Source organism: Mastomys coucha, unplaced genomic scaffold (genome assembly GCF_008632895.1).
Source record: "Mastomys coucha isolate ucsf_1 unplaced genomic scaffold, UCSF_Mcou_1 pScaffold22, whole genome shotgun sequence".
NCBI classification, from domain to species: Eukaryota; Metazoa; Chordata; class Mammalia; order Rodentia; family Muridae; genus Mastomys; species Mastomys coucha.
In genome coordinates, this window is record NW_022196905.1 from 253,993,248 (window position 1) to 254,018,489 (window position 25,242).

General features: G+C 43.6%; 1 protein-coding gene across 5 annotated transcripts in view; it reads right to left on the minus strand.

The window, feature by feature from the left end:
- The window catches only part of Maf (MAF bZIP transcription factor), a 361,015-nt gene that overhangs the window by 321,999 nt on the left and 13,774 nt on the right, over positions 1–25,242 (minus strand). Inside the window, exons 2-3 of one of the 5 annotated variants that reach the window (XM_031341514.1) lie at positions 24,010–24,070; positions 6,738–6,979 (exon numbers count right to left, since the gene is read on the minus strand). In XM_031341514.1, the coding sequence (XP_031197374.1) occupies positions 24,037–24,070 (34 nt within the window). In that variant the 3' untranslated portion in view covers positions 6,738–6,979; positions 24,010–24,036. Of the gene's footprint in view, positions 1–6,737; positions 6,980–14,117; positions 15,930–20,622; positions 23,749–24,009; positions 24,071–25,242 lie in introns of those variants that run through there. The other 4 variants (XM_031341513.1, XM_031341510.1, XM_031341512.1 and 1 more) reach the window with 4 other exon arrangements.

Here is a 25,242-nt window from a genome sequence, read left to right on the forward strand (position 1 = left end):
GAGGGAGGGAGGGAGGGAGGGAGGGAGGGAGGGAGGGAGGGGGAGAGGGAGAGGGAGGGATGTAAGTATATGCAATCAAAGGACAACCATGGGTATCTTTCCTCAGGTACTGCCCACTTTGTTGTGAAGACAGGGCTTTTTACAGGCCTGGAACTCAGCAGGAAGACTAAATACCAAGAGCCAAGGTGTCATCTGTCTCTGCATCTCCAGCACTAGGATTAAAAGCTGCACATACATTTTTTTTAAATGTAGGTTGTGAGAATAGGACTTGGGTCCTCAGGTTTGCAAGGTAAGCACTTTACCAGCTGAGCCAGCCCCAGAATCCTCATTCTTAAGCCTTAATATTTTGGAGAGGGACCTATTCATTGAATGCTATTTTCCCAGACACTGTTCCAGCCTCTGCCATAGGTTAAGATGTCCGGCTCCGTGATTTTAGATTCACAACCAAACCAAAGCAAAAACCAAACTCCTTGGGTCCTGTTTTAACTTCACAAACATCTAGCAGATGCTTTTTCTTTTTTTAATTTTCCATCCCTTCTTATGACTGTCCATCCACTTTGCAAATACAAGGTCACCAGGATATGCAGGTATTATACTAGTGTTTTCTATTATGCAAAAAAAAAAACCTATGAACTACCCCTCAGGTATGTTTGACACACTGGCTATTGTGTGTCCATAAAACCTTGAACCATTCAGAAACTAGAGAAGGCTAGATTTCTAGCTAGTAATTAGAGAGTTTGAACCAGATTTTTCAGGTAACATTCAAACTTGTGAGCTAGCACCCTAACCAATGTGGTAGCCATGGGCCACTGGTATATTCCCAGCCCTTGAAATGTGGCCAGTGTCTGAAGAACTGAATTATTAATCTTACCTAAATCTAACTATTATATTATCATATTTAAAACTATTATACTATCATATCTCATTTTCTCTCCTCACACACGTCTATTGTTTTGGTCAGACTTGTAATTAATTTTACATTAACTTTGTGGAACACATAGCATCCAAATTGAGAGTCACAGCAAATTTCAAAGACTTGGAACAAAATAAATGATTATAAAAATAAGCTATGAATCCATTTCTGAGTATGCATTGATATGATAATTTTGATGTAGGAGTTTAAAATACTATTAAATATCTTTCCACCTGTTTCATTTCATTTTCTAAAAGGGGTTGTTAAACAGTTTAAGGCTGGCAATGGGGCTCCATCTATGTTTCTTCTTAGACAAGTAATATAGTTAGCAGTAAATAAACAACAAAAACAAATATACCCATAGGTAAGGTTGACTCTTTAATGACCCTGTGATGTTCCTTGTACACCCAGAGCAATGCTGGTAAGGAGGAAAGATTTCGTCCTCTGTAAGCTTTTATATTGATAACATGTGAACAGTCTTCGCAGAGCTGAATTAGAAGTGGTCATTTTGGACTGCTAATCTTTGTAATTCCATGGTAGAATTTAAAAAACAAAATGAAAAAAAAAATCCCTTTCCAGGAAGGTGGGATGCATTCAAGTGGAGCAAAGATTTCTTCCAATAGTCCCCTCTTCCAAGGTCACTGCTAGTTAGTTACTCAAGAACTCCTGAGATCCATGAATAATTAAGTGTGAAGTCCTATAGGATAACCATTCTTCCTCTCACCTCTGTAGTAGAGTATATGGAACGTGTGACAAATAAGTGTGTCCCACTGTCTTAGGTTAGGTTAGGTTTCTACTGCTGTGATTAAAACACCACGACTGAAAGTAACTTGAGGGGAAAGCAGCTAAAGAATTAACCAGGGCAATTAACCCCATATCAACTTAACACACCAATACAATTATTAAACCCTAACCTTTCCGTTTTCATTTACCCCCAAGAACTCACACTAATTAATATCAATATTGCAATATAAAACACCCTTCAATTCTAAGTGCCCTAGTCTTTAAAACTTCAAACACTTTATAAGTTTAGTCTCTTAAAACATCCAAAGTCTCTTTCAAAAAAGAATCTCAGTCTCTGTAACATATCCAAAGTCTATCAGTTAATGACTTCTATAAAATAAAAAACAAACTAAAAAAAAAAAAAACTCAAAAAACAACAATAACAATAGCCAAAAAACAAACAAACAAACAAACACATTAAACACTTTTACTCCAAGAGGAAAGAATCAGGGCACAGTCACAATCTAAACAAAACAAACTCAAAACTTCATGGCATAAATTAAATCTTACAGCTCAATGCATTGTATCTAGGATTTACTCAGAATCTTCTCTGCTCTCCAGTGCTTGGGCAGCTCCACCTCTCTAGGTTTTCCAGTTATTGTACACATACCTGTCTCATAGGCACAGGCCAGTTCCACTCCACATATGCTACTATCCTTGATGGCTGTCCCATAGTCCTGGCATCTCCAATATGCTGGTGTCCCCAGAACCTGCTCTTTCACTTCTGATATTTCTTCAAGGAGTCAGATCCTGCCATATGGTGTCAAGCTCCAGTTTCTCTTCATGACTTTTTCGATCCAGAAATTTCCACTCAGTGCCTACCTAGCCTCAGCTGCTCTCCATGATGACCCTTTCATGCCTTTAAACCCAGTATCATCTAGAAGACTCATATACATTTACCAAATTTGGCTGACAGCATGAAATATTGCCTTACTCTCCTCTAGACCACAGTTTCTATGTACTGACTAGGAGAAAATACTCCCAGAAGATTTTACTTCAGTGATGCTGTTTCCTCTCAATCACTATTAATTTCTTAGTTCCAGCTAGTCTGCATCAATTGGCATAATAATACAAAGGTGTGCTTCAATAGTGATGGTGGTCTCTTCTGAATCCATCTGATTCTTCTGTTCCATCTGACAAGAGTCCACACATTCTTAGTTCAAAATATCACATGAACAGACTAAATAGGCTCTTTAAAAGGCTCTCTCACACTTCCCTCTGAAACCCCACAAGACAGGCCACCATCACCCACACACCTCTCAGCATTAGCTTCCATGTTCCCAGAATAGCTCATTAAGCTCTGAGAATTCAATGGCTTTTATAGCCCAAAGTTCCAAACTCCTTCTGCATCCCTTCCCTAAAATATAACTAGGTTTGTAATAGCAATACCTTATTCTCAGATACTAACTTTTATCTTGGTTAGGCTTCTATTACTATTCTAAAACATCACGACCAAAAGTAACTTGGGGAGGCAAGTTTACCTGGCTTACACATCCTGATCATGGTCCATCACTGCGGGAACCTGAAACAGAAGTAACCAGGGCTGAAACCTGGAGGCAGGAACTGAAGCAGAAGCCATGGAGGGATGCTTCTTACTGGCTTGTTCTCCATGGCTTGCTCAGCCTATGTCTGTATACCATCCAGGACCACTTGTCCAAAGGTGGCTGGCGCTATCCCCAGCAGCAATAAACCCTCTCAAAACCATCATTAATCAAAAAAAAATGCAGGAAATATGTCTTCTAGCCATTACCCAGAAGAATCTTTCTTCTTTCTGGTTGCACAAGAAGATGAAAAGAAATTATGGGGAAGACTATTGACGGGAAAGTCCACAGAATAAGATCAACAGGGGCAAGGTAGAGGTCAGGTACAGGCTATGGGAAGTGATTATGGACCTATTGTGATGGCTCCCTTGAAAGTCAAACATGTGTTAGCCTACCATGGTAGAGGGACACATGAAGGAGTCCTGTGTTTATTTACATTTGCCTCATAGCAGCTCTGGGGAAAGGGAGCACTTGGTGCCAGCCAATGGCCTTTTCACATCTCTATCTCTAATCAAAATCAAGACTGTGGACAAGGGTGCTGAATCAGGGTGGCTAGGGACAATCAGGCAGATCTGCAACCATAGACATGCATGTGTGGTGGATCTTGACCCATCAGATACTGTTAGGATGAATCCCAAAATGACTGCCAACCAATGGCAGACCCATGCAGTGCTGTGACAGCAGATGTCAAATGTGCGCAGATCAGTTCTGTGATGCTTTCCTTGTACTTATTGAGAGCTAGAACAAAAAGCACTGTTCCTACTGGCTTTAGACGGGCTTCCACAGACACCTGGATCCTTGCCCACCATGTACAAGGAAGACCCAAAGTCCAGGGATGGTGGACAGAAGAAAGAGCTGACATCACCCAACTGTAGGAATCAACATCTTTGAGCCAATCCCAACCCAGAACTTCTGAATGGAGATTACAAACCCTGTGAGTTGTCCATAGAATGCAGTGTTCAAGTTCCTATCATGGAAAATCCGTAAGAAGCTGGTATATAGGTTCTTTAAGCTGTGACCCATGAAAGCCCAACCCAGTATACTGCCTGTTTTTGTGGAAGAAAACAAAAATGCTGGCTGGAATGATGGCTAGATAGCTCAGGATGAAAACTTGAGTTCAATTCCCCAAAGCACATGTAATGAAACTAAGGAGTGATGGTGGCTGTTTGTAATCCCACCACTGGTGAGGTAGACTCAGACAGATCCTTGTCAAGTTTAGTTCATTTGACAAGTGCCAGGCCAGTGGGAGGCCTTACTTCAAAATTACATGGTAGGTGGATCTGAGGAACAGCAGCAGACATTGTTATTTCGCCTACACATACACATGGATACATATGTGCATGAACATCCTCAGACACGCATGTGCCTGCATGTGTGTACCATACTCATACAAACACACATTAGCCAATCAGTGACTTTTGTTTTATGGTATTTGGTTTTGTGGTTTGTGGTTGTTGTTATTGTTTTTGATTTGTTTGCCTGTCTTTCCTTTAAAGAAAATCTTTCAAAAAACAAAACCAAAGGGAAAATTCCACTAGTTGGTTCCTTTGTTTCCCTTTCTTATATCCTTCCTGTGCTAACACAGGTCCCATTTAGTGAGGCTACATGAAGCTTGACCATCTGCAGGAGAAGCCTTGCTCTGACCTTTTGCCCTATATTGGAGAGGCCAAGGCAGTCTCTCAATTACCCCCAGGTGAGCTTTGTAAAACCCTACTGAATGGCCAAGATTACAGAGCTAGAAAGTGATAGAGTGAAGGCTGAGCCAGAGTCCATCCTAGGCCAGCAGCAGGCTCCTTCCTGCCTTGCCCAGTTTTCTGTTCCATGCAAAACTGGGTTTTATCTTCCAAGGCCTGCCTCTCCTGCTGAGGGGACAAATGTGAATCCACTGACCTCACTCCAGTGTGCCTTGTCAAATTAGACCTTCGAGGTCCACTAACTACGTAGAAGTGGGGTCATTCTGCAGAGAACACCATTCTAAAGGGTTGAGATGACCCCGGACCAGTTGGTAGAGTGTTTGCCTCTCATGCAAGAAGCCTTGTCTTTGGTCCCCAGCATAGTATAATCAGGAATGGTGGCTTAGCCTGTGATCACAGCATTAGAGAGGTCAAGGCAGGAGGATTAGAGGTTTAAGTTTGACTACGTAGCAAGGTTGAGGCGAGCCTGGGTTGCAGGAGACAGTGCTTCAGGGTTGAGACACTCCAGCTTCTCCCTATCACCTCCATGGTACCTGAAAGACTCAGTGTTCTGCATTCCCAGGGAGCACGAGCTGTTGGCCAGGTAGCAGGCCTTCCCATGTCCAAGGAGGCTGCCCCCAGAAACAGAGTGCTCTACCCACCAGCCAATGTCCCCCAGAGCTTCCCACTTATTTTTATATGACTCTAAGGTGACTTTTCTCCTATATATGAGGCTAGGAGTTAAGCTTAATGTACAAACCTATATTTTACAAAGCGGCAGGTTGGCCTTCTCCTATCGACAGACTCGGGAGCCGAGATTTATTACAGAATGGTAATCAGGCAAAAGAATAAATACACTGCATCCTTAATTCATTAATCACCTCGGAAAGCAAAATGAACTACAGTAAAGAAGACAATATGTTTTCCAATGGTGGGGGTGGGGGAAGAGGGAGTCGGTTACTCAATAAAATCTGTCGCTGAAATCCATTTTGTGTGCAGATTAGAGCCAGGATGTTTTGACTCTGAGGCTGAACTCCTACTGGGATCTGCTCATTTTGCAGAGGAAATGGGGCAGACTTGTCTGTGGTTGAGACCTGGGTATCCCTAGTGTCCATTGCTGAGTGCCTACTGGAACTCATACCATGAACCACAGGTTGGCTAAGAGACAAATCAACCCAGGTTCAAGCTCTGCCCCATCAGGTAAAAGGGGGAGGCCTGGGGTAGAAATTCAGACTCACTCATCGCCTGTGCTTCAGAGAAAGTCAGAGCTGTGCTGAAGTTCCTCTTCTCGACGTGTTTCATGGAATCCCAGGGTAAGTCTAGGGAGATGGTTCAGTTGGTAAAGGTTTTATGCATGAGAGCCTGACTTCAATTCCCAGAACCACATAAAAATGCCAGGCTTGCAGAGCCTGTCTGTAATCTCAGCGGTTGGGAGTCAGGGACAGGTAGGACCCCAGGTCTTCATAGCCAGCCAGTATAGCCTACTTGGTAAGATCCAGGCCAATGAGACACTCTATGCATCCTCCCCCAGATAGGGCCAGAATTGGCTCCGTGGGTAAAGATGCCTGCCACCAAGCCTGAAGACCTGAGTTCCATCCCTGAAACCCAGAACATGGATCTCCCAGGAGAAAAGTGACTCCTATCCTCTGCCCTCCACAGGCATACTGAGGCACATGTGCACTTGGACACACAGGGGTCTTTGTTCATATGTGCCTACAGTTATGCATGTATGTGCACCTGCACACACACACAAGGACAGACATATACACGTCCACATCACACATAACCAAATAATGCACATGGTACCTGGTCAATATGCTAGAAGAATGAGACACGAGGTTTTATTCTCCCTAGTCACTGCCACTGGGCACGGGGGACTGGGAGAGAATTGGGCATCAACTGGCTCCAATCTTGAGTCTGGTGTTTAGAGATGACACTTATCCTGCTGTTCCTTCTGAATCACAGAAACTTAGAAACTATAAGGAAGAGCTTCCCTTCTTTCTCTTTAACAGACCCACAGGATGAGCAGCAGTGAGCCAGCATCCATGCAGCCTTCACAGCCAAGGTCTCTGTGAAGAGATAATCACACTTAATGTTTGCCTGCAACTTTAAGAGATTTCCTCCCTTCATCCCTACAGCCAGTCTGCAGAGGATGGCCCTTGGGCTGACTAGAGAGGACCCTTCATATCACTGTGATTGTCTGGGAATCTACCATCTATTGATCAGACCCTCAGAACTTTCCCTGCCATATGGATACTCACTCTTTCTTTCTGACATCTAGAAAGTTGGTTTTGATTATTTCCACTGTATGCATGAAGTCAAACCCTGACCACAGAATTTAAACTGGATTTCTCTACTTGAGCATGATTAGTATTGGGGACTGGACCATCGATTGTGGTGCTAACCTGGGCATGTAGGACCTGCCAATCATCCTCTCTGCCAATCATGGCAAGCCAGGTGCTGCAGATGTCCCTGACAAGCAATACCATCCACAGTTCAACCTCATTGTCTGAAACCAACTACAGAGGCCATGTAGAGGAGACCTCCAGAGTTGAGAATGGTGCCAGATTCCTACATTAGATGGTTCTCTAAGTATCCCTTTAGATAGCTTGAAATTGTAGGTTTCCAAAGCACAAATGTGTTCTTCCAGTACCATCTGGGATGAGATTAGAAGTGTACATTTTTGCCTGGCAGTGGTGGCGCATGCCTTTAATCCCAGCACTGGGAGACAGAGGTAGGTGGATTTCTGAGTTCGAGGCCAGCCTGGTCTACAGAGTGAGCTCCAGGACAGCCAGGGCTACACAGAGGAACCCTGTCTCGAAAAAAAAAAAAAACAACAAACAAACAAACAAAAGTGTATATTCTTGAGGTCTGGACAGTTGGCTCAGTTAAATGTTTACCCTGCAAGCACAAAGACCCAAGTTTGATTCCAAGAACTATTTGAGAAAAAAAGTGGACATGATGTTTGTACTTCTAACCCCAATGTTGGAGAGGTAGGGACAGGTGGATCTCTCAGGATCATTGGACAGCTAGCCTAGCCTACTTGCCTACTTGATGAGTTCCAGGTCAATAACAGACTCTCAAGATTAAGATATAGGGGTAGTTCCTGAGGAAATCATATTTCCTCTCACCTTAATAGACATGTACACATACATACATACATGCATGCATACATACATACATACATACATTCATACACAGTCACACACATGTGTACACTTCTGAACTTCAGGGTCCTCTTCTAATGATGTGTCTAGATGTGTCCACATGTCTACTGTTTTACAATGTCCTTGGTTGTCAACTTGACGCACTTGGGAAGAAAGAATCTCAATTAAAGAAATGCCTCCATCATATTGGCCTGTGGGCATGTCTGTGGCCGGTGCTATGTCCTTAGGCAGATGGGCCTGGGAAGAATAAGAAAGGGAGCTGAGAGTGAGCCTGGGAAGAAGCTGAAGAGCAGTGGTCCTCCATGGTCTCTGCCTCCAGGTTTCTGCCTTGAGTTCCTGACTCCACTGATATTGGGCTACCCCTTTCTTCCCTAAGTTGCTTTTGGTCATTGTGTTTATACAACAGAAGAGAGCAATCTATAACAGTTGTTAGTTTCTGAACCAGCTCAGGAGGTTAAGGCAGCCACTGAGGTAGATATGAAAGGTTCACTAGGTGCATCTGCACAGTAAAAGAATGCCTCGCATCAGGGGAAACAGATTAACTTATATTGGTAAGATAGAGTTCAGAGATTTCAAGCCTCTACTACTTCTCTGGAGCCTTTGCCTGCACTCCCTGGCCATTCTGCTTTCTTGTTCCTCCTTAGCCCATGGCAAGCCATGGACGGCCTGAACATTTGCTCCAACCCCTTCTCCTGAGATTTCTCCTTGACACCCCCAGACCACTCCTACTTTGTGCTTCTCTTCTGTGTCTCATCAGTGTGGCAACATCAGCCATGCCTTTGCCATTTGCCTATTGAGCAGTCTTTCCTTCAGGGCCTCTGTAACTCAGTAGTGTGCTGTAGGGCTGTGAGCATGTGTAGAGGTATGGAAATGGTCCTTCGTTTTAGAGTTGTGTTGGTCCCTCTTGAAAATATTCTGGCCATGGACAGTTTCATGTCACCTATGTTGTTAGTCCTTGGATGTAGAACTGAGAAAATAGCGATGCACACTATTCACCCTCATGACACCACAATCCAGGGAGTCAACCCAGCAAATGTTTACGGGGAATCTGCTCTGCATACGGTGAAGCATGGGCCAGGAGGAGTGGATGATGGAACCCACAGCCCAGCATGCTGTAACAGAAAAACTTCCTTTCAGGGTGAAAGGTGAAGAACCAGGTATGAGGAGGCAGGAAAGGAAGGCACAGTTATCCTTCACCAAACAGACTACAGGGTCCCCTTAAGTCCCAAGGAAAGTCATTCTGTGTTTCTGATCCAGAGGAGACAAGGTTGCCACTGGTCACTTCCGCTACCTTCCCTTAGTGGCAGCAGACAGCTTACATGGGCACTTCCTAGATGCCATCTCATCTGGGTCATTTAACACTTGCATAACAACCTCACAGGGCTCTTTGTAGCATCTCTCTTCTCCCCATTTGAAAGATTAGGAAATGAGGCATGTGGAGAGGGGAAGTGACTGTGCCAAAGTCACAAGATTAAGAAGGTCTGGCCTCTGTGCCTGTATCATCATCGGCTCTCTGTTTTAGGAATGCTCAAATGTTTCCAGCAGGAAAATGAAGTGCTTGTTTTTTCATGTCAGAGACTGGCTGAGGTAACAGTACCCTGGAGAGAAGAATTCTCCAAAGATGCCCACACTGGCCTAGAGAGAGCCCGGAAAGGCACAGCGACAGGGGATGACAGAGAGAGAGGACAGAGAGGGAGGAGGAGCAGCATCCTGGAGGGACAGTCTCACTCGCAGCTCCTGTCTCTCTTTTATATGGTGATCTCACATAAATTCTCATTTTACAAACGGTTCCTCTGCTGAAACCAAACAAAATAAAATGAGTTTGAAAACCTCTGGGCCATGCCAAATCCTTAAATTTATGGAGTCGGTAACTGAAGCCTGGGGAGCTGCTAGCGGTCATTTTGACCACTCTGTTTTTCTCTTCTCACTTGCCAGAGTGTTCAGAGAGACTACAAGACTAAAATAACTTGGAGTGATTTCTCAGAACACTCAGGATAGCCCAGTTACCTCCACCCCATGAGTCGAAAGAGCTAAGACAAATTTTGAAGCATGCTAGGAACAGGACCTTCTGTCTTCCCTCTGTGTCCTCCACTGGGGGACGCTGTGTGAACTGGGCACTGTCCACCTGTTTCAGTACACACTCACATCCTTATTGATGGTGAGAATGCTCCTACCTCTCCTTGCTACTGTGTATGATTTCTCTTAACCCTGCTCCCCTCCATTCAGAGATTTCCCCCTAAAGACAACAATGTTGAAGAACTGTAGCTACAAACCCTTTGCTCACCACCCTCTGCTCTGTTCTCTCCCTTCCCTTCTCTTGGCGTTCCTCTCCACCTAGCAGAAGACTCTGGGTCCACTGCTGTATTTTAAGATATAACTCACAAATTAAAAACTGAACGAAGAAACACATTTTTGTGTCAATGGCTTAAGGGGATTCTTTCTCTAAGCTGCACTTAAAGCTTTCTTAGTCTTTTTTACATTTGTAGCATTTTGGAGCAATTTGCTGGAGTCAAAGAAAGCAGCGAAATTCCCACAACTGACTTCAAAGCCCCCAAATCCTGTATCAGTGGAGGGGAGTCTAGTAGCAACCCCAGAGGGGACGTTATTCAAAGAGGCACGTGTAAAAACGTGCTAGGCATTTTTTTTTCTTTTTGGCCCAGGCATCTGCGATTGATGTTAGTGGCAGACACGTGACCAAATCCCCATGTAGTTCTTTGAAGAAGCCCCCCCCCTTTCTTCTCCCCAATACTGTGAACTCTGATGAGGCAGCTGATACAGAAAAGAGCAGTAGATAACCCCCTGCTTCAGCTCCACGTGCAGCACCGGCCTTGATTCAGTGAATGCAAGTGAGTCTCTTTTGCCTGGTGAAAAGTGTGGAGCAAAGTCTTCGGACAGAAGATGGACAGATGGCCTAGGACAGGGAGAGGAGGGGCTGCCTGGATAGACTGCCACTCAGTCATGGATTCTAGCTGCAACCAGAGATGAGGGAAGCTTGCAATCTTTCAGATCTCCGGGCCTGTCTTTTCCTTTCTTCCTCACTCCCTCTCTTCCCTCTCTCCTCCCTTCCCTTCCTTCCTCTCTCTCCTTCTTCCCTCCCTCACTCTTTTCCTCCTGCTTTGTAGCTGTTCTTCACTCTTATTCCCTGCTGATCTTCCAATCCCTTCTTGAGCCCAGCACTGCCTACTCCTCTTGGACTCTGTCTGAGACAACGTTTCCTTCTCAGCTTCTACACATAAGTCCTCTGCTTGTTCCAGATGCATCTCCAACAGGTAGTCCATTCTCCAGTATGCAACTAGCACCCTGTGATTGTCTAATTGTCTAAAAGTACTCAAAGTGTATTTAAAAAAAATGGCAAAACATTCTGAATGAGAAGAAAAATAATTGTCAGTAGATCTAAAAAAAAAATCACCTGGTGGAACCTTGACTCAAGGCACACATGCACACACACACACACACACACACACACACACAGGGACCTGAGTTTCAGACTGTCTATCTTGTAAGAATATGGTCCTCTGAGGTTTTCCTCCCCTCTTGGATGCCTTGAGTGTGAGGACCCAAGTTCAATCCCTAAAATACAAGGAAAACAAAACCAAAAACAAACAACACACCCCTCCCTCAGAAGACAGGTACAGTGGTACATACTTGTACTCTCAGTGATGGAGAGGAAGAGACCAGGCTAACTAGATAAATAAAATAAAATAAAAAATAAAATAAAGCATAATGTGCAGGTGACATTTAATTTGTTATCCAGGTAAGAAAACTTTACCCATAAAACACATAAGCAGTTGTCAGGGGATTTCTTTGGAAAAGCTAGAAGAGAGTTAGAATAATTTTAAAGTTTTCACAGGTTGAAAAGATGTCTTCTTGGGTGTTTCACAGCCTTCTAAGGGCTGCTATCACACATTGGTGTGCATGTTTGGCTAGTCAACTACTAGTCAGGGAGACGTATGCTTTTCTGGAGAAGCACTGAGCCGTGCTACTCACCACCAGACAGTTCAAACACAAGAAGGCTTAAGGTGTGGATGTCACTGTCTGTCTCATGGTCTCAGCATCTAAGACGGGAGCAGAAACTCATAGGACCATCTTCTTACAAGGTAGATAGTCTTTAACAGAGGTCCCTGTGTGTGTGTGTGTGTGTGTGTGTGTGTGTGTGTGTGTGTTTACCCTCAATAGTGAACCAATGAGCCTGAAAACATATGGTCAAATATTTTGGCTAATTCAAGAGAGCACCCATTCTCCCCATGATTTGTTTGTACAGTGATCCCTACCACACACTATGTGCCTGATGGAATGATAACAATCATTATATGTGCGTGTGTGCGTGTGTGTGTGTGTGTGTGTGTGTGTGTGTGTGTGTGTGTGTGTGTGTGTGTGTGTGTGTGTGTAATCATTGGTGTCTGCAAAAGTCTGTGCAAATAATTTGAGAATGCATCTATCTTTGTAATTTGATCACTGAATAATCATTCTCTTTTCTGTGCAGATTAATTTTTAAAGGCATCACAGTGTGAAAACGTACCATTCCACCAGCTCAAATCCTTATCTCCTCTGGTTCATCACTAAGTCTGTGAGATGCTAGGTGCACAATTGATTGCATAACCCTCCTTGGCTTCTAGGTCAATTACACCCCCTCATCCACCTCTTTAAAAAAAAAAAAAAAAAACACGAAGCTTGTGACATGTGATCTTGCTAGGCAGTTAGGGGAATGGGACCCACCCACATCCTGGAGCTATGCTGTGGCCAAGTCAGGTTTAAATTGGAGGCTTCGAGCTCTGGTCTGCTTTCCCTGAGGGACTTTATCTGACTGCATTGGCCTTGCTCATCGTGAATAGAGTTGATGTTTCTAAAGGACTGAGGAGGCCAGATGGAGTGGAAAACACAAAGCAATTGTTCTGCTCTTCTCATCTGAAACTGGACCCGGAAGATGCTGAGTTATCAGAAGGACAAGAATGTGGGAGCTTTGCCAGGGGCTTCTTGGCTCTCTGAGTTTTCTATAGATGCTGGTGCCCCCTGCATTCTTCTCCAGGACTCCTCCTTCCTTCTTACATATTAGAATGTCTTGGGATTGTTTAAAATAAAAATACTGGTGTGTGATCTCACCCACCACTTGAGGTCCCGATTTAATTGACTTGAAGTAGGGCACTGATGATTTTGGAAGCGCTATCTATCCAGGATTGACAACCCATCTTCTAGGTTCAGAGGTCTACTTCTGCCCAACCCCTCACATCCCTGCCTCCAAAGCAGGAGGACATGAATCTTGAGTACTAAATTTCATCTCTCCCATTGGGGCCAGACCCCTGTGGTAGTCTTATCCAACCCTCGTCCAGAAAATATGGCTAAGCAAGAAGCTGACTCAAGGATCCTCCTTTAGCTACTGCTCATCTGATATTAGGTGAGCCAATCAGTTCTCTTCTGAGTTGGGGGAACCCAGAGTGTCCAGACAACCTCTGATGGGGCCTTAAGAGCAAAGGACATGTTTGGGGTGGGACTTGGGAGTGGAGGTGGGATCCACATGTACCCCAAGGCAGAGGCACTAAGAAGAGGGTCAGAGAAGATGAACTGATATACCTGGTTCTCACCCAAGCCATCTTGTATTCACCTCGCAAGAGGCATCGTGATCCTTTTAAAAAGGAACCCCCAAACTGAAGGCTATTTCCACAGCCACAGAATCCCTGGCCAGAACCCTAGGCAATTGTGTGTTCCTTACAGAAGCTTTCATTCTTTGGATGGCTCATTCAGTCAAGAAAGGCTAAGGCATGTTCAATGATGCCTCTGAGTGTTCTACACAAGTGGAGGGGCCCCAGCTAAACTCCTGAGATCTCCTCCAGAGCCCAGGGAGGCAGGGCAGCCCCAGGAACTAATTATTACACAGTCCTGTAGGATCTACCCCTACCTCATAGTTCTCCCTCCAGAAGTACACATCACAGATGGATTCCCATACAACCGTTCTGGGTTGATGAGTGAAATGAACATGCAGAATGCAAAGGAGTCATGGAGGACAAAATTCCCACCAGGGCAAAGTAATAAAAGGACTCTTTGGTGCTAAAAGAAAGAAAAGCCAGAACTTTAATACTTTAGGCAATCATATTTTTCTCTCTCTCTCAAAATGGCCTGGAACAATGCTAGTTACAGGAAGTGGGTGTTTAAAGACAAGCAGGGCCCATGTTCACACAAGTTTGGAAAATCCTGAATGCCATCTGTGTTAGTATAATATGTATACAGGGCATACATATTAGCATATAAAGTCTCTGAGATGGATGACAGCAGTATTAAATGTTTAACACACATTTTCCTAAATTATTTGAGCAGAGAGCTCCCCAAAGCACAATGATTTTACTTCATTTTATTATTTTATTCTTAGGGGTGATGGCATTTTTTTTTAATAAAGGAATAACCATAAGCTATACCAACCTCAGTTTCCTGATTTTTGAAAACACTTATTTTAAAAGGAAGGACTGGGGGTGGGGGAGCTCAATACTGTAATCACAATGTTATTCTAATGTAAACCAAGGCTTGTTAAGTGTCAAGGTCAGAATTTCATCCCATGTAACACTGTCCATGGCTGAACATGGTGGGGGTGTTTACCCAGTGCAGGTGTTTTACATATATTAACATATTCAATCCAAGTGCTTTACATATATTACCATATTTAATCCTTTATGCTCCCCTTTGAGGGACAATTCCCATCCTCAAGATGTGGAAATAGTATTCTTTGTAGTACCAGTGCTGATTTCGCTGACAACTTTTATTCAACAGGGCTTTCATCGGAGAGATTTACCAACAGTGATTTATCTTCACTGCCCAGCAATTTGCTGAGTGACTCTTTACACATTATGAAGTTTTAAGGAGATGTGTCATCAATTACTTTTTAAACTGCGGCTGGGATGGCAATCATTATCTTTGGAGTGGAAAGCCTTTCCCATTGCCTACCGAAATCAAAAGTACGTATGTTTGTTTAAAAGTACAGATGTTATTTGTTCAGAGATTTACAAGGGTCCTTGGGGGTCAAGACCACGAGAAGCCATGGCTCTAGACCTCCAGATAATAATCACATTACGTGTCTTTCTTTCTGAGCCTCACTTATCCCTGCTCAGGAAAAGAGGCCAAAGGGAGGGCACCTGGGCTCTTACAGTACAAGTGAGGTTAAAAGCTAGAGTGTGTGACCCAGGAAGGCTGCGCGAACAGGATGACCCGACGGGAGGAAGTGGCACGGTAGGTTGCTGAGCAAGATTGTAGTGAAGGGTTACATTGCATCCAAGTTCCTTTGTGCCTGGTACCCTCCACATCTTTCTAGTGGATTAAAGTATCTACCCCCATGCTTGTTTCAAGGACTGGAGACTCCTGCTCCTCAGTAGCTTCTCATCGCCCCCATCGACTCTGTAAACAGCCGAGTGGGATGTTCGAGTGCATGGATGTTAATTCTAACTCCGACAAACAGGTATGGCCTCCATGTGGCCACAACAAGCATTAAATGTCAATTGTCCTTGAAGGATGCATTTTTTTTTAAAGTCTCATGATCTCTGTAGCTAAAGCAGTTCAAAGTGAAATGTCTTAAGTTACATCATACAGTCTCTGCTCGGGAGCGTGAGTCCTAAAGCGTGATAGTCCGTCTCCACGCATGCCAGGGTGCTCACTGAGGGGCCCTTCTGTACATTTTCTTCTTCTTTGAAAAGGGCGTGCTTCAGACAAGCCCCTACTCAGGTGCTCCAGTATCCAAGATGCTGGTCACACGCACTGACATCCTGGGTGCAAGTTTGTCCAAGGTACCTTTGTAAAAAATAGTTTCCAATTTCAGAAAATAAAACCTTGCTTGGGTGCACACAACAAGGAGCGAATAAGCAGAGTATCTTCTCTGAAAACAAGAAAAGATGCGTGAATGAAGTCATCTGGCATTAATGTCAAATGATTGCTTTGCTAACAAACAGAAGCATCATTTCATCATTCGGCACTGGGAGCCTATAAAGTGCTGTGTTTAGCGTTCTGGTCATTTATAGAATGTATTGATTTGTTCTTTATTGCAACGTTTTGGGGTATATTTGTTGAGGTTTATGCTGTACCCAGCTCTCCATGGTACTAATGAACCCAAAGATTAAATACCCAGGATGTTAGTGGGACAACGGTTACATCAATTTATTTCGACTCTTACACTAGCTTCATTTTTCAAATGTACAGATGTTATTGTACATTGTCCTATTTCTAGATAGAATCCTATGCCCCTATTTATCTCTCCTATTAACAGCTTAATAATTAAATCTGGAAACACAGGCAAAGAAAAACATAATGAGAAAACTCCAGGGTTCTCCCAAGTAGTAACCCTTGTCTTCCATTTGACAAATCAGATGGGGAGTTTAATACACCAAGCCTCTCAAAAGAACTGCCTTTCCAGGTATAAACCCAGTGGCTGCCCAAAATGGATGAATACTTTTTTTCCTGGTTTGATGTTAATCACAGTGTATTTTTTTCCTTTAAAAAATTAATTAAAAACACTAGATCGAATAAATATTTCAGGAGACCAGCAGTAAAATGGGGAAAATCCCATGTGTTTGGAGTTTTAGTACTCTCTGAGTACAGAAATTTATTTGCAGGAAGCAGAAAATAGACAGCAAGCATAAAAACACAGCCGAGTCCCCCTAGTGAAATTATTTATCAAGCTAACAAGGGAGGGACCCTTCTACTCACAACAAGCCAGCGAGGAAAAGACACGGCTTTATATTTTACCTTTGGGTTAGCGAACCAGTAAAAATGCCAGCTGACAGGCACTTCACATAAACATTTCTTTCTAAATGAGCTTCCTTGTTAGGGAGAAGGGGAAAAGAGTCTTCTAAGCTAAGGAGTGCCATAGCTTCCAGACAGAAAACTCTAGCTACATACTCTGACTATTAGATACACAAGTAACGTAATTGACAGGGAATATAATAAAGTAATATGAATTACAGGTGGCATGTGAATTACCAATTATAAGGTCATTAATTCCAGAGAACTTATGCCCTGACCATGCTAGCCTCATGGGCGAGTGGATAGAAGCAGCTTGGTTTGTAAAGATACTTTTTTTTGGAACCAGCTTTAACAGGCTCTGAAAGGGACTTACATCCATACATACCCATGCAGGCAGATATATAAATGTATAAATATCAGTATGCATGAGTCTGGCATTGCATCCTCTGTGCAAGCCTCCTTGCTGTATACTATTTTCCAAATGTTTGTTTTATAAGCAGAACCCCCAAGTCAGTTTTTTACAGTTTAACTTAACGGCATTGAACTTTGATTATAAACCACAAGCATCATTTGCTGTAGTTTGCAGTAGAAAAGAGAGAGGAGGTGGGAATAAAAAGAAAGAAGAGAAAGAGATGAGGAGAGAAACCCTCCCCGTCCCCAGCACAAGACGACCTGATCCCAATTAAACTTTAAAGAAATAGTAAAAGTTGCCTTCCCAGAATCACTGTGTTCTCAATCGCTCTGCAGAGACCTCCTGATGAATTGACAGAAGACCCTCCCTGCCTCTCCTCTTTCCAAAAGTGAAATTCCTACCCATTATCTCTGAGCATGGTTGCAAGATACCTTTTTTGTTTTATTGTCGAAGAAAGGGTCTGATGAAGATGGGCATGATACTGTAAATTGCTTAGAAAAGACCTAGGGAGACAGCTCAGTGCTTAAGAGCATGTACCACTTTTTCAGAGGACCTGAATTCCCGGCATCCAAGCAGAGCAGCTCAGGACCACTTGTAACTCCTGCTCCAGGGGATCTGACTGGCTGCAGATTCTGACCCGGCTTTGGCACTTGCACCCCCAAGCACAAACCCACACATGTGCATGTACATAGAATTAAAGATAAGATAAAGCACAACAAAGTCAACAAATGTTCATCAGAAACAGGCACAACTACCCTGCAGCACTGGGCCCCGTGACCCTGCCCTCTCACCAGTGTCTCAGTAGGATGGTGGCAGGGGTTTTCAAAGGAATGGACAGCTCAAAAGAAATAGAGTCACTAACTCAAGCAAGTTCTTCCTCATTTGCCCCGTCCCTCTCCCCACAATAGAGGCACAGCAGAATATTCTGTGAAACTCTCCTTCCAGGGCCAAGGCCTACACTCCCTAGCTCAAATCTTCCAAGCCTGCTTTTTGAGAGCTGTGTGTATTCTTTCTCAGCAGATCTGCAGGGATAAGGTTTGGGACTAGGCCACATTTCATTCCTGACTACAGTGTTTCTGCTCTTAGACTGGAATTTTATAAAAATGCTACCAAGCAAACATATGTGTGTGTGTGTGTGTCTGTGTATATACATATATGTATATTTAGAGAGAGAGAGAAACACACACATATATGTATATATATATATATTTCAAATGGCTGTCCAAAATAATGATGTTTGGAAAACATTACACTGTTATCAATAACTTTGTGGCACACAGCTTGGCTAGACCTGGCTTTGAATGCATCGAGATGGACATTTGGGCTTGGTTTCACTGCACCAACAGGACACCGAACAGGCAGAGAAGCAGGGAGTTCGGGTAAAGAACAAGATGCTACAGAGCAAGGGATCTTCAGGGAAGAGGTTCCTGATAACATCTGGAGAGAAGAGCAGCTGGGAGTCCTTAGTCTCAGGCAGGGCAGCGTGTTCAGCCTTGCAACTCCCAGAAGCCCGGCTTTCCCTCCTCTCCTCTGAGCAAACCGCAGCGGTGGTCTCTGAGAGCACAGAAGGAACTGGGTGGCAGCCCATGCATTTTGCTTTCATATTCTACTAGGTCATGAAAGGAAACTGTGAGAGATTTTCAAAAAGGAAAGAAAGCAAGAGGAGGAGGGCAGAGGAGCAGAAGAAAAAGGAGAGTGAGGTATTAACAAAATAAGAGATCACAAAACAGCCTTGGAGTATTAGCCCGGAACTTCAAGTGGGAGCTAGCCACTGAAGCACAGGACAAGAAAGCAGCTCTAGCTCTCACCACAGAGGTCATAATGGGTACAGAAGTCTCTGGTTTCTCTGCAACCCTCCGTGAACAGAGAACGAGAGGCTCCGAACGTGCCATCTGCAGGCGCGTTCTCTCTCGTAAAAATGCAGCACCGGACTCCCACATTGTGAAACATATGTATGCCTTGAGAGTTTTGATAGGGACCCATGTTCTCCATTGCAGAGTACGGGAAGAAGTGAGGGAAGAGGAGGGAGAAGAGGAAGAGGAGAGTGAGGGGGGAAACAAGGAGGAGGGAATAGGAGACACAGGAGAAACAGAAAGAGGCAGAGAAGTAACAAAGGTAAACAGAGTTCTCTTATTCTATTCTATTTTGTTCTGTCCTGTCCTGTCCTGTCCTGTTCTATTCTATTCTACTCTGCTCTACTCTATTCTAACAGTTCAGGATAGCTGATAACCTCACAGAAGCTTTGGCCCCTTTTCTTCATATACATCAGGCATGAATCTCATTTTAAAATATAAACAAGCCACAGCCACACCACCGCGGTATAGACGCCAGCCCTTTCATTAACTACCATCCGTAACAAAGGTCTCTATTTTGATTAAAGGGTACAGAGGGAGAGTCAACTCCGCTGCCTAAGAATTCCCTTAAATAATTACAGCCCCCAACTCAATTCTGCTACAGGAGCCAGGGAAGAAAGGGAACTTTGTGTGTGGAACCCAATTTAAGGGAAGACGACCTCAGGGTCAATTTCTCGGAGCATTTGCGATCAATTCAATTCTCACCTCTACTGCCTACCTGACAGCAAATGAACTTAGTGTGCTTCCCAATAGACAGGAAAGACAAGGAGACACCATCGGAGGTGACACACGAGGGACCGCATCAGATGATACTCGCAGAGTAAAAAGGAGAAAATAAAGTCCCATCAGCAAAGTCTCCCTTCCTTTCCCTCTCTGGATAATCTTTCTTGACTTCCTGTTGATTCCATCATAAGATGCACCTTCTCACTGTTAGTTAGGCATTAATATCTGGCAGGGCTTACACCTGCTATCACTGCTCAGCAGTCGAGATTCAGTTGACAGTATCTGTAAATCTCACGGCCGGTTTGATTTTTCTCACGCAACTCTGAATCCACAGTCCTCTCCCTGTCTTTTCCTTGTCCTGATGTTTTTCAAATATGTTAGGTGGAACGTAAATGCCAACGAGCAGAACTCCACAGCCCTAGTGCTGGGCTCATTTGTGGCTGATAATTCTGTTATGTGCCAGGAAAAGAAAAAGAAACGCAGACCCAAAGTTTGATAGTCCTTTTCAGGGGAAGGAAATGACAGAGTCTGCCAGTGAGAGGAGAGGGAGTTTAAACGTCGGTGTGGGAGCTTTTGACGGGTGACTGAACACGCACGTGCCTTTATGACATGCGTCCTTACCAGAGTCTTTTTTTAATTTTAAGTCACTGAGGGCCACAGGATTTACAAAAATTTTTCCTCCCATGCCCCTCACCTATCCGTTGAATGTTTCTTTCTTTAAGTTCACCACTTCAATAGTATGTCAGGGTTGAGGGAAAAACTACACCTTCACACAGTATGATTAGGCTAGCTCGCATGCTGACGAGAATTGATTAAATCAGCTTGCTGGTTGGGGAGGAGCCTAATCTAAAGAAACAAACAGCAGCAACAGAAGACAAGGAGGTGGAGTCGGGATCATGAAACACTTTAAGCAAAATCTTCTCCTTAATTGTCCCAGAGCCAAACGAGATCAAAATCCAATAAGCTTGAAATACACTCAAGGAGATTTCTATCAGATTGGTCCTCACCGCAAATGCTCAAGTGAGAGAGAATGCCTACTTTCTCCTAGGACATAGCCTAAAGACTTACTGTCTGGCTGCCCCAATCAGCTTTTATTGGAGGACAGGGTCAAGACCAAACATTTGGTCTTTCCAGAGGTGTTGATCAGAACTTACAGTGTGGGGGCTCGAAGTTTCCTTTGTGGAAATGCAGGTTTAGATCTATCAAATATTCTCATAGATTCTGGGAGGGACACTGGCTGAAGCACACATGTCCAATGGGAACTATGAACTTATATTTGCATATTTCCCCAGAGGCTTATAAGCAACAACCTAGAGACAGGTAGGCAGGGACAAGGCTTTGAAGACTGTTTTTATCTCGTGGTTTCATGTTACTCTGTTTGGAAAATAGGGGGGTAGGCTTCTTAACAGTTAGTAAGTTTTTGAAGTCATTCCGTGGGTACAGGGACAGCTAGAGAAAATCATGCCCATACTGTGAAGACTGGGGCGGGAATGGTGTCTGTGAACAAAGAGTATTTCTATATATTTTATTTCTTGTAGATGACAGGACAGTCACCACCAGCCTCTCTCTTATGCACCTGTCTTGTCTGCCATTCCCCAAGACAGCGCTGTAAGACTCGATTGCATCCAGGTGGGTCCTAAGCCAAGACCAGGAACATCTGAAATGGTTGTAACAGACACATAAACTGGCTGTGACTCTTTGCCACCTTCTAAGTCCTGTTTCAGGACCCTAAGACACAGGAGCAGGAAGGCTTACTTTTTAATTGGATGCAAATTGCAGACAGTTAGAGCTACCCACACCTTAGTACACTGCAAGTCAGAAGACAGCTTCAAAGGTTAGTTCAAAAGCCACACTGAGCCAGAGGGTCAGGCAAGAGCATCACTTGTTTCCATGGTCACACCTTAGCCAGTGTAGCTGTGGGACAAGTCAGTCAAGAAGCAAGGCTGGATAGAAGACAGACAAGCCATGCTTAGGTGTTTGACCTGAGTGCTAGAACTTTCTTGAGAAGGAAGGCCTAAATGCATTTTGATTGATTAGCAGATTTGGGTCTATGACATATAATAGTGAATGTTAGTCAAAGTCAAGGGATGCTACTGAAGTAGAGAATTTAATCTTCTTGTAATATTAACTAGGTGAATATTTTAAAGTGTATGTGTGTGTGTGTGTGTGTGTGTGCATGTATGTGTGGGTGTGCATGTGTCTGTCTGTCTATAAACATCTGTTGGATGTCCCTGGAGGCCAGTAGAAGGTGTCAGATCCCTGGAGTTAGAGTTACAGATGTTTGAGCTGCACCAAATATGGGTGCTAAGATCCAAAGAGGTCCTCTTTGAGAGCGGTATGAGCTCTTAAGCACTGAGCCATCTCTCCAGCCCTTGAATGAATAATTTGTAATATGACCATGAACCGTTGTATAATCCAGACTACATTTCTGACAGTAATCAAAAGGCAACTTGATAGCTCTCTCCAAATCTTGTGTTTCCATTTTCAAAACTCACCTTATCATTAAGGTGCCAGACATGAGCCACTAAGCTATATCTGGCTGGAATAGGCTAGAGACAGAGAGCCCACTGGTCCACCATAACTGCACTTATTGAAGTGAAACCTCGTAACCAAAGTGACTTACTAAAAACAGCTCTCCCCAAAGCACCAGGCAGTGAGCTTTCCATACATCGGCTTATAATACCTAATGCCATAAGGAACCTAGAAGCATTGTCCTTCTCCCCAAATTCCCTTCCCGGACAAATGTCTTTCTCTCCCTTTACTCTTGCCTGTCAATCATGTTCACAGATGAAATTTGATTTCTCTCCCACTGGTAACCTTATATGAAATATTACCAATCAGGTCAGGACCAGTGTGAACCTTGTTTTTAATGTTCATCAACTTTTTGCTCAAAAATGGATGGTTTCAATGTCACAAAACCTACCAGTAGGTCTAGATCATCGTATTTATCAGGTGGCTTTCAAATGAGAATTATAAAGACCCACACAAGTAAGGAATAAGTACTGCAGCTGCATGCACATTACAGGCATGCAAGTCAAACCGAAGGAGCACTTTGAGATCAAATCTAGACAAAGAAATCTAGATTAAAAAACCCTTAACTTTTATAAGGTTTGCAGAGAAACCACATTGTGTAGTCACAGAGTAGTTATTAAAAATGAGACTTTTTGCAACATAGCAAACGGACATAAATAATCAGGCATTATTGTTGAATAGAGGGGGCATGTGTGCTTTGGTTTTGTTGCTGCTGCTGTTGTTTTTGTTGCTTTAACCCAATACTCTCATTCTCTGCATACCTCAAGAGCCTTCTTTGCAAAGAACCACAATTTGACAGTGTGACTTTTACTCCCTTTCAGAGAGAAAAATAAAATAAAATAAGAATATTTCATGCAAATTTCAGCAAGCAAACTTTTTAATGGAGAGGAAAAAAAAAAGAATTATATGTTGTTTTGCCAGCTATTGAGAAGTGAAAGGAACTCACAAAGCCATGACAGTATGTCATGGTGGGTGTGAGAGTGTGTGGCTCAGGCTCTCCATTTGGAGAAGGTTCGTAATCAAATCCATACTGGGATACTTGGAGTTGAAAACACGTTTAAACAGCACCACTTTCTTTTCCCTAGTAGATGAAAATCAGACCCTGGCCTTCCACATGTCGCCTTCCCTCCCCTTCTGCCTCCAGTTGATGTGGAAGTCAGCTAGCTCCATTGCAGCCTATGGATTCAGAAGGACAACACTCTGTGCATTGGAATTATGCTAAACATCTCCAGGGGCGAGCACAAACATTATAAACCATTGTACATTTGGAATGTTCACAAAGTCAGGTAGAACGGATCTAGACAATGGATGTCAGTTTTGCTCAAATTCATCCAATGATCCGGCATTCAGGGAGAAGGACGACCTTCTCTAGAGTGGGGAAAAGTCTGTAGCACCAGGATGAAGGGTTGAGATCTGTTCAGATTGGAGTAGTTACTCTGCATGAGACAGATAATAACAGAAAGGAATCAATACCGAACAGCAATGCATGCCGGCTCTCACCCAGAGAGCTTGAGCCATTGCCGTACCGGGTATCACAGTTTATATTGCCCGCGAGCTACTGATACAAAAATGACTGACAACAGGAACTTCTCGTGTCTGAGGAGCTTGCTGCAGCATTGCCAGCTTGCCTGCAATCCCTCCCTCACATGGCAAATCCATTCAAACAAGCACATGCATATCGAAGATCCGGGCGTTACCTGTTCAGCTTCGGGCAACTGCTTTTCTCACATCACAGATGTAGAGGAGTCCCTTGGGTACCTGATTCAGTAGATATATTAAAATAAACAAAGGGCGATTAATATCCAGGAAGAACCTTTGAAGGACAGCATGTGCAAAGTAGCTTAACTATCTGTTGTTAGGACAGAGAGGAACGGAACTAAGAGAAGACCAACTCTGTCTAGTTGATTTTGTATGTTGGTCTCAGCCCTACGGAGCCAGAAGACGTGTCTCAATCAAGGGGAACAGGCCACAGTGCATGAGAAACTGCCTCTCGATTATGGCTCTGAAGGGGCCTGGCACCTTGTATCAGCTTTGTATCACCTTGTATCAGGCACAGGCCTGGCACCTTGTATCAGCTTTGTATCACCTTGTATCAGGCACAGGCCTGGCACCTTGTATCAGCTTTGTATTACTTTGTATCAGGCACAGGCCTGGCACCTTGTATCAGCTTTGGAACTGTTCTTAATTCACAGGAACCGAGTGATCTTGGGTTCATAGAAGGGCAATATGAACAATTTCTGACGGGCTTTGTGTCCGCCGTTGCTAACTCCTCAGACGACCCATTGGCCCATCTTTGTGGTCACTTACTGGGCGTCTGCTAGTCCAGACTCTGCCCTCCCCTGCCCCCTATCTCTGTGGTTTGTTTTGCTAGCACTCCTGTCAATCACTCCACAAGTTCTCTTAACAAATACTAGCATGTAGATGTCACCCCCTTGTTTATTAACATTTTCTTCTATTTAAATTAGTAGCCAGTAGTACTCAGAATGTTGAAATGGAAATGAGGTTACCTAAAAAACAAGGAGTGTAGGAAATTTTGTTTTACACTGACTAACAAAGCACAATGATTCAATATGCTTACCTTTCTATGGTTAAAAAAAAAAACGCTATTGCTATTAGCTATACTAATTCGAGTGACAAAATAGTGTTCATTTGCTGTGCAGAGCCTAATATTTTCTAGATAGCAGCTTAATAACAAAACAGACCTGTCATTTCCTCCCACGGAGAGCCACACTCTACCAGTCCAGGCTGTCAAAATATATTTAAAATCTAATTTAAAAGATTCAACTTGGTTTTGGGAAATCTGTGTACAATAACTGCAACAGACTAGTAAGTCATTGTGTGTGTGGTGTTTTTTTTCCCCCAACAAGGATATTTCATTATTTTCCCCTAATCTGCCACACTTCTATTTGGACTGCTTTACAATGTGCGGG